This window comes from Vidua chalybeata, chromosome 2, assembly GCF_026979565.1.
Source record: "Vidua chalybeata isolate OUT-0048 chromosome 2, bVidCha1 merged haplotype, whole genome shotgun sequence".
NCBI lineage: Eukaryota > Metazoa > Chordata > Aves > Passeriformes > Viduidae > Vidua > Vidua chalybeata.
The window spans coordinates 26525612-26544065 of record NC_071531.1 but is presented as its reverse complement, the minus strand read 5'-3'; the positions used below and the strand labels follow the sequence as shown (position 1 = coordinate 26544065).

General features: G+C 42.9%; 1 protein-coding gene across 2 annotated transcripts; it reads right to left on the bottom strand.

The window, feature by feature from the left end:
• Positions 1 to 351: 351 nt before the first annotated feature.
• Positions 352 to 12047, bottom strand: CHAMP1 (chromosome alignment maintaining phosphoprotein 1). 2 transcript variants are annotated; one of them, XM_053935970.1, is made up of 2 exons: positions 11991 to 12047; positions 352 to 4029 (listed from the first exon to the last, which is right to left on the bottom strand). In XM_053935970.1, the coding sequence occupies exon 2, from the start codon at positions 3966 to 3968 to the stop codon at positions 1131 to 1133; it is 2838 nt and encodes a 945-aa protein (XP_053791945.1). In that variant the 5' UTR covers positions 3969 to 4029; positions 11991 to 12047; the 3' UTR covers positions 352 to 1130. The 2 variants fall into 2 exon arrangements, with proteins under 2 accessions (XP_053791945.1, XP_053791944.1); XM_053935969.1 differs by lacking the exon at positions 11991 to 12047 and adding an exon at positions 11102 to 11701.
• Between the last annotated feature and the right edge of the window lie 6407 nt (positions 12048 to 18454).

Below are 18454 nucleotides of genomic sequence, written 5' to 3'. Positions count from 1 at the left end.
TTCCTTGTGCTGCCTCCACATGAAATCTACATTCCTTCTGAATTATAAAGTACTTACGTGTTTTTAACAAGTAATACACAAATCACACAAAGGCCATCATCCTAAATAACAGTGCATAAATTCTTGTTTTCCTTCATTTACATCTGACATGTTCTTCTGAAAGAGACGGGAAATTTAGACTAACCTTGCTTAGTGATGACTGAGGCTGATGACTGCAAAGTTGAAGCTTTCAAAGCAGACCTCCCAGGTAATTTTGCATCTCTTCTTGCCAAAGATACTTAAAAGATACTGCATTGAATACAAAGGTTTTGTTCTTGACGTAACAAAAAAAAAAAAAAATTATGGCCAACGCCAGGTTGGATTTCTTTTTATTGTTAAAACATTAAAGCATAACATTTCACCAATTACAGGAAATTTAGGGGTTGTCTGACATTACAAACATCTGGATCATCAAGAGAAAGTGTTGAGCTATACATAGTCTGATGTTAATCTATCAATTTAATGGATATTAGTAAATAATTAAAACATGGCCAAAATACAGAATCACAAAATAAGTACCTTGATGCTTCTAAATCTGAGACAAGTCAGAGAACTGAGTGCAATAAATTTCCAGCAAATGTCTATACACTCAATTACAACCTCAGGGCAGAATTATTCCAGGAATATTGGTAGTTCCTCATATTCTTGCTCATTCACATTCAATTTAGTGAGAATTTTGATTTGAGAACTTGATAAAAACATTTTAAAAAATACAACATTTAACAAATGTGGAAAAAGAAGTTGTCTTCACAGGAAAATACAGATTGTTTGCCACTCCAGTCCTTAATTGCCTATATGTTTTACAAATCTTTACAAAACTAATTTGTATCCATTTTGGTTTCAAAAACATAGTACATCTGAAAAATAAAATATGACTCTACTGATGGGTAATACAAAGACATGAACACGCATTTAAAATTACTTTCAAAAGTAAATCTTTTCAGTAATACAGCTATAAGACAAGTTAAACATAGTACAATAAACCATGCATCTTCTGACTTGTCAGATCAGCTAAACTACTCGGTTAACATACAATAACACTTTTGAACACTTCGTAAATTCAGCTTTTCTAGCACAAGGGGAAAAAAAGATTAAATTTGTTCTTCGAGTGGTTCAAGGCTGTCCAAGTGTTTTTTAGGTGTATCATCACTATGACGGCTTTGGCAATGGGTTAAATGTTTCTTAAAGCCTCGGGGAAAATTTGATTCAAAATTACAACGGGGACACTTCAACAGACTTTGACCATGAGCAGCAACATGATTTTTAAGAAGAGACTCCAAGAGAAAAGCTTTGCCACATATTTTACATTTGTATGGGCTTTGAACATTATGCTTGTTAACTAAATGGTGCAAGACAGCACCTTTTTTCATTGCACGACAGCAACAAATTTTGCAGTAATACTTTCCCTTGCCACGCTTCATGTATTTTGCTATTTCTTCCTCAGAGATGAAAGCCTCTTTCTCTTCAGTAAACTGAAGCACACACTGTGGCTGCGTAGGCGTAGTTGCATCCATTTTGCTCTCTTTGCTGTAATCAGATGACTCCATATCATACTGCTCCTGGTCACTGTTGGATTCTTGTTCCTTTATCTCCATTGAGTCCACCACTGGTTTTCCACACTCACTGCTATTTAGTTCAGAATCTGAGTTCTCCTGGTTTTCCTTCTTGGGCTTCTTTTTTGGGCATGAATATAACATGTGTTCAGGTGATTCTTTGGCTAATAGTGATTGTTCATCCTGTGAGAATAAATCATCCAGTGGTTTCTGATCATCTAAACTGTGTGAGAGAAAGTCACTCTCACCCGACTCACTAGGTGTTTGGAGCTCAGAGAAAAAGCCCGAAGCAGGCTTGTGAGGCTCGGAAAACAGGATGTTCTTCTGGATTTCAGAAGGTACAGTAGTTTCAGCATGTCTCTGGACATCAGAGGATAGAGCAGCAGCAGGCTTCTGCATCTCAGAAAATACAGCATGCTTTTGAACATCAGGGGAAACAGCAGATTTCTGGCAGTCTGTGAAAACAGCTTGCTTAAGTGTCTCAGGAGAAACAGGAGTAGGTTTCTGGGACTCAGTAAAGAGGCCATGTTTCTGAACTTCAGGAGATGTGGATTTCTGTGACTCTAGAAAGGAAGTAGACTCCTGAACTTCAGAGGAAATGGAAGTGAGTTTTTGGGCTTCAGAAAACAGGGCATGCTTCTGGACTTCAGAAGAAACAAGAGCGGATTTTTGGGCTTCAGAACACAGAGCTTGCTTTTGACCTTCAGCAGAAATAGCAGAAGCAGACATCTGATTCTGGGGCTCAGAAAAGACAGCACGTTTCTGGACATCAGTAGAAGCAGTAGGATTAGATTTACGAGTCTCTGGGAACAACACTCTTTTCCGAGGTTCAGGGAAATGAGACCGTTTCTGAATCTCAGATGAAGCAGCAGAGGTGGATTTCTGAGTTTCAGAAAAATACATAGATTTCCGTGACTCAGAGAGTTTCCAAGATTCAGGAGATACTGAAACACCAGGCTTACGGACCTCAGGAAAGAAAGAAGGCTTCCAAGAGTCAGAGGAAACAGTGTGACTGGACTTTCGAAGATCAGGAGAAACAGGGGGAGAATGCTTCCATGTGTCAGGGGACAGAACAGGTTTCCAGCCTTCAGGGTAAACAGATGAGATGGGTTTCCAGGGCTCAGAAGAAACAAGAGTAGACTTCTGAGATTCAGAAAAGGACGTAGACTTACACGAATCAGAAACAAGCCTCCTAGGTTCTGGCAACACAACCGAACCAGGCCTTCGGGACTCGGGGGCAGACCTCCGGGATTCTACGGACACCGACATGGCAGGCTTTGAAGCCCAGGGAGAAACTGTGGAAGACTTCTGCACTTCATGAGGTGAAGACCTCCAGGGCTCAGGGGAAACAGTGGGACCAGGTCTCCATGACTCTGGTGAAACTGCAGAAGCAGGCCTCCGGCTTTCAGGAGAAGAAGCAGAAGCGGGCCTACGCATTTGAGAGGGATGCCTCCGTGGCTCAGGAGACCCAGCTGGGGCATACCTCCGTGGCTCAGGGGACACTGCTGGAGGAGGTTTCTTTGGCTCTGGTGACACAGCTGGGGAGTATCTGCGGGGTTCTGGAGACACAGCAGGAGAATGGCGCCGGGGCTCAGGTGATATGGCGGGGGAATGCCGACGGGGCTCTGGAGACGTTGCTGGGGAGTGCCGACGGGGCTCTGGCGACACGGCTGGGGCTGGCTTCTGTGGGTCGGGGGACACAGCAGGAGATGGCTTCTGTGGGTCAGGAGACATGACAGGAGATGGCTTCTGTGGGTCAGGAGACACAGCAGGAGGTGGCATCTGTGGGTCAGGGGACATAGATGAGGCTAACTTCTCTGGATCGGGAGATGTGGCCTGGGCTGACTTTTCTGGATCTGGGGACACAGTCTGGACTGACTTCTCTGGCTCTGGGGAAGTCACCTGAACAGACTTCTGGGGCTCCGGGGACACAGAAGATTTCTGAAGCTTGGGGGAAACAACAGGTTCAGATTTGGGGAGGTCAGGAGAAAGGGCAGGTTTGCGTGACTCAGGGGAAAGGGTAGGTTTCTGTGGCTCCAATGTGACACTTTTCTTGGATGAATCTGAATCTCCTTCTACCTGTTGCTCTTTCTGCTCTTCGTTCCACTTCTCAGGTGCTGCATGCTGTGCTTTGATGTGGTAATATACGTTGCAATACATCTTGCTGGTAAAGAAACATTTATGGCAGTGAAACAGTTTTGCACTTTTTTGATAAAAGATAAGTTTACCCAAACCAGCAGCATCCATTTCATCACAATACTCTGGGTGAACAGTGCCCATATGAATTTGTATGTTTTCATAATCAGTTCCCCTGAAGCTGCAGTAGTCACATTCCAAGCGCTCTGTGGTTTTACGTAGTATCTGCAACATGTCCATTTTTCTATAGGCAGTAACAGCTTCCAGAGCACTGCACCTTTTAAAGAGGATTTTTCGAGTCCTGCAATAAAGGAAAAAGATCTGTATAGTTATCCAACCATGTTAATTTCAACTCTGTCATTCCTAAATAACCACATGGGCTTTTCCCTGCTCATCCCCCCTCCCTTTTTAGAAAGCATAAATTTTGTACAGATACTGACTACTTCATAGAGAAATCCATACATAGGTGTCACCAACTCCTGGAAGTAATTTTGCATCAGTAAAACTTGAAAAAACAAAGCTTATATTTAACAACAGGCCTTCCTACCTTTGTAAAAAATCTGGAAACAAACGATAAAAAAAGAACCCAGGTGATGAAGAGCAAAGTTTGAATTTCATTTGATAAATGTGACTTGTTTTCTCCATTGTCTTCTCTTCCCAGATTTGATGTGCTTTTATTGGTATTGTATTATTTACATTACACATGTAAACTGAAAACAAAAAGTACTTTGGAAAGTACTTGAAACACTGCCACTGAGATAAGGCCATTTAAAAAAAGCATCTCCATCATTAAATTTCAAAACAAATCAGCAGTTTTTGACAAAGACAAAAAAAAATTCCAGAAAACAGCAGCCTAAAGCCTAGGCTGTTTTCATCTGTCAAATACTGACTTTCTTTCACTAATTACATGAAAAAAAGATAATGCTGATCATAAAAACTTCATCTATTATGAAAAGGACTTTTCCTGTTCCATTATTTCATCTGTTGCCACAATAACAACAAAAATACTATTCAAGAAAAACAGCAGGGGTTTTTTTTTCCCAGTTGGTAGTTAACAGTCTGCTGTATCTAGAACATTGTTTTCTTCACCCCAAAAATGGAAATTTCTCAAAATTAATATTTTTTGCAAGACTTAAAAAAACCCGACATAACAACAACAAAAAAAAAGAAAAAAAAAAGCACCCCAAAAAACAACTAAAAACGCCCCCAAACGTAAATAGCTTTTAATGATTTGGCTAGACTCCATTTCTTCCAGCAGAATTTAACCAGATTAGCTACTACAATAAGCAGAAAACCAAGTCTAGCCATATTCTGTAAGTTATATTGACATAAAAGTGGAAGGTAAAAAGGACATTTAAGTGAAATGCACACACTTTTTTCTTGTAGGTTGAAATTAAACAGTTGTTACATTATTAATCATGCTAAGCTATCAACCTAATTTTGGGGGGGCCTTGTAAAACACACTGCTTCAAAACACTCAAAATTGTTGTTTAATTTTAACATTAATTTACCTGTCTAAATATATATTAGACTAACAAGTCTAAAAATATGCATTCAAAGCAAGTTTTCTTAATTTATTCCTAAAGCACTTTCCCCCCTGGTTTCTTATGGAAATGAGGCTTACACAAACACACTGCCCCACAGTCAATGCCAATCAAGCCGGACAAAGCAATCCAGCCTTACTTTGCATTTCTACACCTTTCATGAAAATCAGGAACTAGAGAATGCAAGCAATGTCTCCACTGAGGCAGAATATGTCACTTAGCAGCGACTTCTCTTTAGCCTCTCTACAAATAGTCTTGAAACATTCAGAGCAAGCAGTATCTGATTCAGCTTGTAATTAAGAAAAAGGGGAAGGAATTCAAAATACTACAGCAGTGAGTTGCTTTGGGCTTGGGGTAGAAACAGAATGAAAGCAAATTAGCAGCACTGCTAAAGGATGAGATGGATACAGCAAAAAAACAGGAAAGAAGGATTGGATGAGGAGCAGAAGGGCACAAATCCTTAAGAAATAAATGTTCACTAGTTCAGCTGTTTACAGAGCAACTCCTTTGCGTGCACTGTGCATACACACTTCACATTAAGTCACAGGAACAGGTAGATTTCCAATTGGGAAGCATGGTGGAACCACATATGGAGCTTCAAGAAGGAACCTGCTTTACAACCATGAGGCAAATGAACAGCATCCGACCACAGCCAAGCTACAAATGAGAAGTAATTACTCTGCTCTACAAACACTGATGCCTTTGGGATATAAGTTGCAGTTTCCCAGCACTGCTGGCAGCCATACAAAAGACACCCCAAATTGTTGCCCACACCACATTCAGTGTTGACCCAAAACACTTCCCAACACTTATAACAAATTTTTTATGTCTGTAAAAGATGAAAACAAAACAGAAAGATGACAGCAGTGTTCAGTGGGCTGTATCTCTGCAACAGAAAATAACTTGGCAATTATAAAAACCCACAGCACATCATGTCTTAGTACTCTAAAAGACCTTCAAATCTTTATGAACTACAGTTTATATTTTGTTTGCAGGACTCAGGACAATGGGAGGAAAGGAAAATTTAAATTTGAAAGCAAAAATTTCTGAATTGCTGATATGAGCAAAATAAAAAGGTTTTGGTTTTCTTTTAATCAAATCACAGCAGAACATAATTAGGACAATGAAGACATACTGCAGCAATCATGTTTTTAGACTTGAAAGGGAATTTGTCAATTCCAAAATTGGCTGTAATCCTGAATTATCCATTTTCTTTTCACTAGAAAACCAAAAAAGGGCTTTTCTAATTTGAATATATCACAGTTTATAACAAAGTTTACCAGACAATCTTTTCTACTCTCTTCATAATTTCCCATCTCTTCACATGTCACTTGTTGCCCTTGCTGAAGTATTTTGTTATTCACTGAAATACACTTCCCCCCACCTCCCATCCTCTTCCTTCCAACCAGGAATCCTTTTATTCAGTTCTACCTTACTTTATGATGAAAATTCCCACTTTTTTTTCCAAATACAACAGATAGAAGAAGTCAGTGGCTCCCAAATTCCACAAATTGTCCACATTGCTCCTAAGCTTTTTTGACCATGAGATCATTTTGGAACCAAAGAAGTTACAGGCACAGTCCAGACACCCAAAAGTCTTGACAGTCAAGCCTTTTGCATAAGAAATAACATTAAAGAGCTGAGGGCACTTTGTCTCACACTGCCATCATTCACCATTTTTAGTTTTGTAACTCAACCCAGTGTATCTGGCAGTCACTGAAGAATCTGTGACTTTGCTGAAATCTCTACTTAACTGAGGCATCCTACTGAGCAAGACAAGTCTTCATTATTGCAGCACCTTAGGCCACAAGCCCATGGAACAGTAAATCTAGTTTTAGAATAGTTACTGAGATCAGTAACAAACTTAAACAGCTCTGAGCCCCTGCTAACTCATGTTGTCAATTTAGATTTTTTGAAATACTTCTGGAAGAATAAACTCTGAGATGTTGCTGGTTCACTTAGCACAGATCTAAACAGCTAGTTTGAAAGATTTTCCTGTCAATCCCTCCAGATTCCTTCTCAATATTGAGCTCCAGTGCCACTGTCTCTACATGGTTTTGGTTGCTGTCCTCCTCTGTAGTCAGGTTTATCACACAGATGACTCTGCTTTACACTGCTCTTTGCCATCAGCTCCTGCATCAGAACTTGTTCTGCACTGGATCCTGGCTTGCCTAGTTGGGTGAAAGTACGAGGAACAACATGTCACTGCTTTCTAAAGAGTCCCACACCAGCAGAACTAGCCAGCCTAGAAACCATATGCTCAGTAACCAGGTCCCCATGGCCTTGGTCCTGCATGAACTGTGATGTAATCTGTGCTCAGCAGCATCTTTTTGGCAACACTGAGAGAGATAGACCATGCTCCTCCTGTGTAAATGCATTATTACAGACGTTAAAGGGAACTAGCTCTGTGCTGCTGCAGATCGAACCCATAAAAAGGTTTTATTAAATAAATGGTGTGATTTTGTCAGGCTGCTCCATGTGCACTGCAGAGACCTAGACCAAGTATTAAATCAACAAATCATTCAAGTCCTCTGAAGCTCTTTGAGGAAAAGTATGAATTTCAGGACAAAGATCAAATGGTCATGAGCAACAGCTTCACCATTAAACAAAGCAGAAGACAGAGGGCCACTGGAGTATCTCTCAAGACTTCTCGAATACTCCTAGGAGGACAAAGAAGCTGCCACCACTGCAAGTACAAATAACTGCTGTGCAGGCCTCAGGCCACTTTGTTTAGTTGAACAGTCTGCCAGGCCATAACTGTTTTGTAAAAAGGACACCTGAGCATTCCCCTATTCAAACTCAGGTAACAGCATGTGCAGTGCAGCGGTGGTTGTAACTGAGGCTGTGCTGCATGGTACTGTAACACTACAAAGCACAACACATTCCTTAATTGCTCTTTCTGCATTCCCTCCTACTTTTCTCACTTTCCATGGCTGCAACACTGAGAAAACAAATACACATGCAGCCAAACAGAACACACTACAACCGAAGCAGAAGCCTGAAGCCCAGCATTTATGCCTGTCCTGTATCCACATGCTGCCTTCAAGACAAAATACTGTGATTCAACTAAGATTCTGGGGCTTGCAATACTAAATTTTAACTTAAGGCAGCCAAGACTCATTCAGAGTCTTCCTAAGTCATGACATTTCCCACTGAAATCTACCTGAACAGGTAAGTGCTTCTGGCTAAAAGCTCACTATATCCTCAGATATCAAGCATAGTAACAGCATCAGTAGGAACTCAGCTCTTAGCTGACTTGAAGTGACACAGATCAATGTCCATCACTCAGTTTAAAGCTGCCTGAAGAGACACAAATCTCAGCAGTGGACCACCAGTCCCTTCTGCTGCTCCATCAGCCACCTCCCCAACCCCTCTTCTTTCAGGCATGTTTAGAACCTACATCCAGAGGTTCCTACCACCAACTCTCCTCTCTCCACTGAGATGCTGAAGATCCTTACATCAGTTCCTGCCCCCTACATTGCAGTTCTGGCCATAATCTCCTCCACCAGAGGAAAAACTGCAAAACAGCATGAGGAAAGGATTGGTAATGAGGGCATGTATCTACCTGAGAAAAGAACAACCATCACTGTTTTTCTTGATTTGTTTTTAGCAGCCAAGAGGCTAAAGTCATGATTTGGCAGAAAGAAGAAGTATCCAGGAAGTCAGAGGCAGCAAGATAACCACAAATTCAACCAAAAGTTGGCTATGAGTATCGCAAGGCAGCCACAGAGTGGAGTCAAACAGCATCAGAAGTTTCTGCTGAGCTCATGTTAAACTGAGCAATAGGAGTGTCCTAAGCTAATGCACAGAGAGGAGAGACCTCCTGATGTCTTCCCAGCCAACACATCCAGCCATGTCAGAGATGGTTCCTGGATTCTGTACCCCATCTTCCACAAGGATCCCACTTACGATTAAGCCATACTTCCTCCAGCCTCTCAAAAACATCCCAGTGGAAGAGAAGCGGAAAAATGCAGAGGAGATACCTACATATAAGAGGGAATCCATGCAAGTATTGGCACAACAGGACTCTGGCAGCAAACAAGATGTCTCTATTTTTTAACTCATTCCAATTTCATAGCTACAAGTCTTCCAATCATTCCTGGTAATTTTTAATAAACACATTCTACACTTAGCATTGCAACAGTTAATATATACTGGTTTTATATATACTGCATTTTTCCTCTACTGAAGATAAGCTGCAACTGTCCAAGGGACGCAATGAAGGGCTCAAAGCTGAAGATCTAGACTGTCTGTGAGCACAGAAAATTAGATTTCTTTTAACATTACATGAAGAAATTCAGAGCACAGCAACAAGTAGTCTGCCACATCATTGTTCAAAATCAGACTGTCTTGGTTCTCAGCAGCAAAAGAATCTATAACTCTTTTCCTCTCAATGAACAATCAAGCCTGGTGAAAAACAAGCAGACAGAGAACATGCAGCATACTTTAAATGACACCAACACAGCTGGGAAAATGATCCAGAAGAAAGCCCTGTGATTTTCTGCAATGTGCTACAACCACACATAAGATTCCCTATACCAGTCACTGCACAGGAAGGATCACTGCTGATTTTCATCAGCCTTGGAAGTTTCTTGCAGACTAACAGCTCAGTCATAACCTCTGTCAGTGAGGAGGGTCAATGGCAAATTTGTTCCCAGCAAAAAAAAGCTGAGTAAGTGACATACAGCAGCATCATTGCCTCTGCTAGCAGGAACAGATCCAGACTTTTGCTGGGTTTAAGCAAAAGGAAAAATTACATGTTCTTGCAGTGCCAAAAAGTAAATGGCAGTCTGGTGGCAGCATGATGCTTCTCTTGAAGCTACATCCCTGTGTTGTGACTAACAAAGAGAAGTTTAGCTCCCAGAGGAAGCTGCACACAAACACCCCACAGTGGGGCAGAGCAGGCACTTCACAACGAACTAGGCAGGTAAGGGCATCACTTCCAAGGCACCATGAACAAGGCAGGCAGCCCTGTGCTCCTGCTAGTCCACAAGTGTCCACAGTATCTGACTACAACCTCACATCTGAACTCCCAGGTACCAGCCAGTCTACTCAGGCTAAGTTCCACCAGCAACAATTGCTGAACAAGGTCTTTAAAATTACACAGCTACACAAGGCCACAAACACTCTGACCCAACCAGCCACTGAAACAGCAAGATATGCTAAGAACATGGGAGGCACCAGATCCAGGCAGGAAATGCTGCATTATGAAGTTCCATGTTTCCAGGAAAGGTTCAAGTCAGGGGAGATCTACAAAGTGACAATACTTGATGCACATACAGATCTCTACAGTTGACTTAAGAAAAACAAAGCACCCAAAACTGCAACAATTTTGCAATATTTCAATCTTTGTTAAGAGAATAACAAATCTACACAACATTAACTCTCACTAAAAGATCTAACAGCAGTCAAAATTGCAGAGTAAAATCAATGCACCTTTGACAGATTCAAGACAGAAGAAATTAATTCCATGTACTGCTTCTACAGCTTTCTAACTCCAAGTTCACAATTCCACTTCCAGTTGGCTTCCAAAAATGGCCCCAAAAACCTTATTGCTGCAGTGCTGTACCTGAGCTAATGAAGTGCCACTAGACCCACTAGAGCATTACAAGCTAGTCAAGAACTGAATTAGGGTTGTGAAACTTGGTAACATGCTAAGAATTCCATTAACACTACCCTGAAAGAATATGGGGTTCAAGGGAAGATTACAGAAGAGAAATGTGAAATCCAAAGTTTCTATATTCCTCACTTGCAAAAAAATTCATAGAATCATTTAGGCTGGAAAAGACCTCTGAGATCATCGAGCTCCAACCTGTGACTGAACCCCACCTTGTCAAGTAGACCAGGGCACTCAGTGCCACGTCCAGTCTTTCCTTAAACAGCTTCGGGGACAGTGACTCCAACACCACTCTGGAGAGTCCATTCCAATGTCCAATCACTTCCACAGTGAAGAAATTCTTCCTAATGTCCAATTTAAACGTCCGTTGGTGCAATTTAGGATTATGTCCTCTCGTCCTGTCACTTGTTGCCTGGGAGGAGAGGCCGACCCCCACCTGGCTACACCCTCCTTTCACGCGGCTGTAGAGTGATAAGGTCCCCCCTGAACCTCCTGCTCTCCAGGCTGAACAACCCCAGCTCCCTCAGCCGCTCCTCACAGGACATGCTCTCCAGAATTGCTGTGAGCCTTGGCTCTGCACCTGCTTCTCTGCTCCCACGTGCGACGCAGTCGCTCCCGGCAGCTATTTCTGTCACCGGGGAAGGGCCCGGTCCCGGCGGGGACACGTCCCGTGCCGAACTCGCTATCCCAGCACAACACACCGGCAGCGTGCTCCTCCTGCTCCTCGCTCCGCCGGCATCACTTTAACTTTCCTGCGGGAAGGGGGTGCCTGCGGGTTCGGCTTTCCCGGGGCCGCCGGCTCCCTGCTGCCCGGCCCTCCCGGGGGCCGCACCCCCGGGGCCGGGGGCCACGCCGCCCGCCCATTCATCCTGCCCCTGCGGGCGCTCTCCCTCGCCGCCTCCCCTCTCCCTCTTCCCTCCCGTGCGCGGCCCCAACGGTTTTGTTCCCCCCGCGCCGGCACCGGCAGCCGCCGCCGCCCCCCGCGCGGCGGGGGCTGGACAAGGGGAAGGCCCAGGCCCGATGCCCAGGGGGAGGGAGGGAAGCGCGCCGGGCCCGGCCGGCGGGAGCGGGGGGCGGGCGGGACCGGGCGCCCGCACTCACCGTTCGGCACCTCCGGGACGGCGGGCGCGGGGCCGGGGGGGCCGGGCCGGGCTCCCCCCGCCAATGGCGGCGGCGGCGGCGGCGGGAGGCGGGGCCGGGTCACGTGCCGCGGCCGCGGCGGCGGGGACGGGGGCGGGGCCGGGCCGCACCGCCCTCCGCGCCCGCCGGCAGGGGGCGCTGCCGCACAGGGGGCCCGGCCCTGCCTGGGCGCCCGCAGGGGGTTTGTCCAGCGCGGAGAGAATTCCAGAGTGGCAGAAAGAGAGCCACAAAGTCACAAACTAGGCTGCAAAAGACCTCTGTATCCTCGACTTGATCAAACACCACCGTGTCAACAAGACCATGGGCTCGGTGCCATGTCCAGTTTTCCAAACACCTCCTGGGACGGTGACTCCACCACGTTGCTGGGCAGCCCATTCCAATAACCAATCACCCCTCTGAGTAAAGAAATTCTTCCTAATATCCAGCCTAAAAATCCCTTGATGGCGTTTAAGACTGTGTCCTCTCATCCTGTCGCTGGTTGCCTGGGAGAAGGGCCTGACCCCAACCTGCTGCAGCCTCCTTCCAGGTGATTGTAGGGAGTGGTAAGGTCTCCCCTGAGCCTCCTCTTCTCCAGGCTGAAGAGCCCCAGCTCCCTCAGCTGCTCCCTATAGGACACCCACTCTATCGCTCTTCTCTGGATCTGCCCATCAATGTCCTTCCCGAACTGAGGGGCCAGAAATGTATGCAGGATTTTAGGTGTAGGCTCACCAGTGCCAAATAGGCCACACCTCAGGTACTGTGCGTCCAGTTCTGGAGCCCTCAATTCAGGAATTGCTTTTTGTCTTTTGGGTTTAGCCGTGCTTTTTGTCCAGTATGGAAAGAATGACAGACTCACAGAATCACTGAACCAATTAAGTTGGAAAAGACCTCTGAAATCAACCTGTGAGTGAGCACCCCCATGTTAACCAGACCACAGCACTGGGTATCATGTCCAGTTTTTCCTTAAACAACTCCAGGGACAGTTACTCCTGGAGGTGTTTAAGGAAAGACTCTCTGGAGGCTGAAGGGCATTTTGTTAGGACAGAAGGTGGGGGTAACCCACGTTCTTGTTACTAGATCCCTTGGGGCAAATTAGTGTGAAACGACACTGAATGATCAGTATTTGTAAATAAACAATGTAGGGTTTATTATAGAACAACTTGGCTACAAAGGAGAACAGGTATTATCTATAGTATTATCTATAGTATCTATAGTAATACAACATGAAATTATCTATAGTATTATCTATAGTATCTATAGTAATACAACATGAAAGGGAAAGGGAAAGGGAAAGGGGAAGGGGAAGGGGAAGGGGAAGGGGAAGGGGAAGGGGAAGGGGAAGGGGAAGGGGAAGGGGAAGGGGAAGGGGAAGGGGAAGGGAAGGGGAAGGGGAAGGGGAAGGGGAAGGGGAAGGAAAGGAAAGGAAAGGAAAGGAAAGGAAAGGAAAGGAAAGGAAAGGAAAGGAAAGGAAAGGAAAGGAAAGGAAAGGAAAGGAAAGGAAAGGAAAGGAAAGGAAAGGAAAGGAAAGGAAAGGAAAGGAAAGGAAAGGAAAGGAAAGGAAAGGAAAGGAAAGGAAAGGAAAGGAAAGGAAAGGAAGAGTGTGAGGATCTCCTGTGCCTTATCAGATCAGAGGTTTAGCCATTACACAACTAAAAGTTCACCTACTCCCTGTCAACCAAGCACCCTGGCATCTCCACAAATGAAGAATGTTTTGAGTCATTGTCTCTTAATAGTTCCGTCTCTCACATGTCCTCATTGCTCTCTACATCTTCCAGAGGAGAGAAGCAGAGGGAAAGATGCTAAGCTTTTCTCCCTGGTACCCACTGAGAGGATAGGTAGGAATGGCCCAGATCTCCATCAGGCAAGGTTCGGGCTGTAGGTTCAGTAGCATTTCCTTACCAAGAGGGCAGTCTCTGTGACAGGCAGCATTCAGCAGTGATCTGTTGCATCCCCTGGCTGCTTGGTTAGAAACAGTATTTTTTGCCAGTCATATCTAAGTTACCAACAAAATAAATCCTGCTCATGCTCTGAAAAGGTAGAGGAAGTGTAGTGATTAACAACAATTACTGATTGATGAGGAATTTATTTCTTTTTTCCACATCTAGATGACATGGAGAAATCTAGCACTGCAGGCTAGATACTCTCCAGGTCTTCTGTGTAGTCATGTCCCAGGCTCATATCTCTTTGACTACAGGTTATACATTCATCATTGGGGATTGTGGTTTTCCCATGACTAACAAAACCCAGCTGGTTGTTTCCATCCAAGTCTTCAGCTAAGAATATTATTGCTACTCATCCCCTTGTACTTGCATTTTATCTGGTTTTTATTGCTCAAAATGCTGACTCCTGCTTTGTTCATTCATGGAAATAGCTGTAAAGTCAACCCAAGGCCAACTAATAACCTGTCATTTTCACTTGATCCTGAGCTTGTTATCTCTTTCTGGTTTGCCAGTGCTTTCATTCATCTTACAGTTTTAAAATTAATTTCCAGCTACGGTAGTTAATAATTTCCACTGAGAATGGAATCAAACACTTAATTAAATTCCAGATAAACCAGGTGTACCCCATTTATTAGGTTTCTTCTTAGACAGACTAAGTAAACTTTTTCCATGCTATTGTTACCTGTAAGTGATTTGGAGTACTTGAAGGATTTCCTTTCAACCTAGTGAAGAAGTTTTCTCAAAGGAGGTAAAGAAATCCCAGAGAGATTTTTTTGCTGGATTAGCAATTACAGAGCATAGGTAAAGAACACATCTCAACTAACCACAATGAATAACTTTCTTTTAATAGACTTATTTGTACTGTATGGTTAAACTTTCTTTTCTAACTTGTTTAGAATTTTTTTTCCTTTATATCTAGGGATTAAATTTGATTTATGAAATCATGCTAAAGTTTCATAAGTCTCCTCCCTTTCAGTTATATATTATATATATTATATATATTAATAATAATACTATAGTATAGTAATAATATACTATAATACTATAGTAATAGTATAATATAATAATAATAGAAATAGTATAATAATATAGTAGTATAATATTATTATATAATAATAATATAGTTGAATATAGTTTGCAGTCCTAGATTATTTTTTTTATAAGCAACATGTAAAAAATTACCATATTCACCTGTGAAGTCTCTCAGTAAAAATGCCAGCAGGCTTTTCAAGGCATGGAGTTTAATCATCCAAGATAGCTATTTTTTCATTCAATTCCTTCCCTTAGGCCTCTAAATTACTTTCTGCAATGGCCTTTTTCTTATTATGCATTAGAAACTGTAACAAATACAGCAATGAATGTTACCTAACACTGTAGCTATGGAGAGCTCACAATTCATTGGAGATATATCTAAATACCCCTGATTATATTTTTACCTTATGTAACATATTCCCAAATGTTTACCTCCTTGTATTTGATCCCTAATTTCGGAACTTAAAAGTTTCCAATATACAAGCAGCTTTAATCTTTGTATTTCAGGATGTTGTTAAATGTTAAGGAAACAAGACTGAGCCTATTCAGCCCTGAAAGTGTTTCCATTTCTCCTTTGATATCTTGACTTTCTAGACTGAATGCCAGAGAACATAATTGTACACATACTCTTGTTTCTGGATGCTGATGACCTTCAACAGCTGTCAAAACTGTGCAAGAACTTCCTTCCAGCAGGTAATGTCATATATTGGTGCCCATATTCAAGTTTATTGTTAAGAAACAAGGTGAGATGGAACTTCCCTTCAGCTTCATCCAGCAGAACCATCTGAGTTTCTGCACAGCCAGGTATAGGGAGCAGCACAACACACACATGCCTGAGCACAGATCAGTAGTAACAGGCCAAGTCCTCCATATTTGGAGGACAATCTAAAGCCAAACCCGCTGTCTGGCCAGCTGGAGCCTACCAGAATTACTTTTCAATCTGTTCACTAGTGTTGGCAACTGAGATCCTGGCAGAAGGAAAAACACTAAAACACCAATATCATGAAAGACCCAGCCCCTGCCCACCCCCTTTCAACTTCTATGCAGAATCTTCATATTTGATTCTAGACTATATCAACATTTTTAAGAGAAGGGGCAAAAAAAATTGCCTATTTCTGCATGTTTTGTATCTTCTGCCTTCTGCATATGCTGGGAGCTATTTATGGATCATGCATGGACCATGAGTCTATGTGCCATTTTAGCTAATCTTTACCCTTTTGGAGTGTGTTGGACATTTTTTTTTTTTTTAATAATCCAGGCTTAATTGGAATTGAATAAAGAGCACTGCAGTCCAATGTATTGTGTGTTTGTGTCAATTTGAATCAAAATACTGTAATATTTATGGGATAGTAATGAGCCTCTGATAGTATTTATGTAATTGTAGATGGGATATGAAAATTGGGCATATTCAGGAGATCAGGTGTGGCCTAATGCAGTGGAAATCACAAAACATATCTGGAAAATATTTTTTTAGTTATATAACAATGAAGATGTTTGGGAGAGGGTTTAACTGCTAAGAGGGAAACCAGCACCTGGTAAGATGACATTTTCAGTCTTGAAGAACTTCAATGAAAGCTCAAGTAGAGACACAAAAGACAGAGTGAATGCCTCTAAGTCACTTAGAAATTATCAGATAAGATTCTGGTTTCCCATTTTTTTCAGATATTTTTTCTTTCTAATGAAACAGTTATAAATAAGTAACTTGAGAATTTTAAGTCTCTCCTTTCATCATATAATACTCAAACAGCACCACCAACTCATAAATCATTTTCCCCAGGTTTTCAACATTCCATCAGGTTTGGGGTTTCCTTTTTTGGCATATTTTATTCTGATGTTCAATATTATTTTGTGTCCAATGAGTGGGTTTTGTCATGTTCGTATTTCAGGCTTTTGTTTGGGCTGTTCAGGACTAATACTGCAAAATATGCCAGCAGAGAAACTGCCTTCAGCATGAAGAGTAGTGTTGGCTTATCCATGGATGGACCTCCAAAGACTCTCCAAAAACAACTTTCAGCCATTTGGTTTTAAATGAAAAGAAGCAACAGAATGTATTTATAAACTGAATGTGAAGTTGTCAGTACAATGTTTGGAGTTGAATAAGCTTCTCTTTAGAGCAGCAACAAGCAAAAATGCAGGGATTTTTACAGAATATTTACATTCCACATCAGTTTCCAGTAACACAATAGATCACGATAGAATGAAGCCCAATCTCCATTTGACAGACAGAGTGATTTGCATTTTCCTACATGTCAATGACCTTGGAATTCAATAAGAAACAGGGCAACAGAAATTTGGTGAAGCTCTCTATATGTAGAACATTATATTTGAAAAGCAAGAAAACAGATGGCACTGAAGTCAGCTGTGATGTAACCAGACACAATTCCCATTCTGTGGGGATGCTGTCTCTACTTTCAGCTAAGCTGAATTTGCAAAACAAAGTTACTATTGTGGCAATGAAGCTCTCATGCCACGATGAGTTTGCACAAAGGCAGGCAGCAAGCCTGCATTTATTTGATGTCATTGGGAGAAGCATAAAAGAACAAGTGAGCACAGAGCAGGTGGCAGCTCCTCCAGCAAGGGAAGCAAGCTCAGGCCCTGCTGCATTCCTGTGTAGGACACACTGGAGCAGGGACTTGGAAATGTATTTGCTGCTTTAGCCATTGTACTTTGCAGCATTCCCATGAGGTGCATGCTCGATTCCAGTGGGCAGTCTTCCCTGCAGATATGGCTGCACAAGCTCCCAACCCAAACCTGATTCCTGTTTCCACAGGCACAGTCTGTCCTGCTGGCACTGCCCAAGATGACCATGAGCGCAGAGAGGGGAAGCTCAGTGATGATGTTTCTCTGTTTTAGGAGGGGTCACACTGTAGCAGAGAGCCTGCAGGCAGCACTCCCATGCACCCTGGGCTCCCAGTGTTCCTGGGGCTGCCTTGCTGCTCCTGTCTCTCCTGAGCTGCTTGTGGCAGGTGTAGTTTGCCATAGCAATGCTCAGATCCTGCTGATGGTGGCAGCGGATCCTGCTGATACTGCCCTTCTCAGATGTGGCAAGAAAAGATGCCAGTACCTGCTGCATAAGAGAGGTTGTCCCAAGGGTTCCAAGAGTGGCACTGCCAAGCCATCAGGCAGCTTGGGATGCAGCTCAGGCTGCAGCTGCATGCAGATGTTGACTAATGCACTCTCCACATCCAAATTTGCATGTCCTGAATATTCCTTCCATGTGAATATCTAAGTCAAAGGGCAGATTCTCTGTCTCTGCCCCTTTGGGCAGGAGCCTGCATTCACAAGAACACAAAAATTTGTTAAAAGGCTGCAAGAATTTCTGTCTTGTCCTGGATCTCCAGCTCGATCTGATGGACACAAGTGTTTAAGCACTGACAGTTTTTACTGAGATGAGGTTTGAATATGAAGACCCAAATGGAAAAATACTGCAAAATTCCTGTGTTTAGTTAGTTGTCTGTAACACTGTCAAGAGGT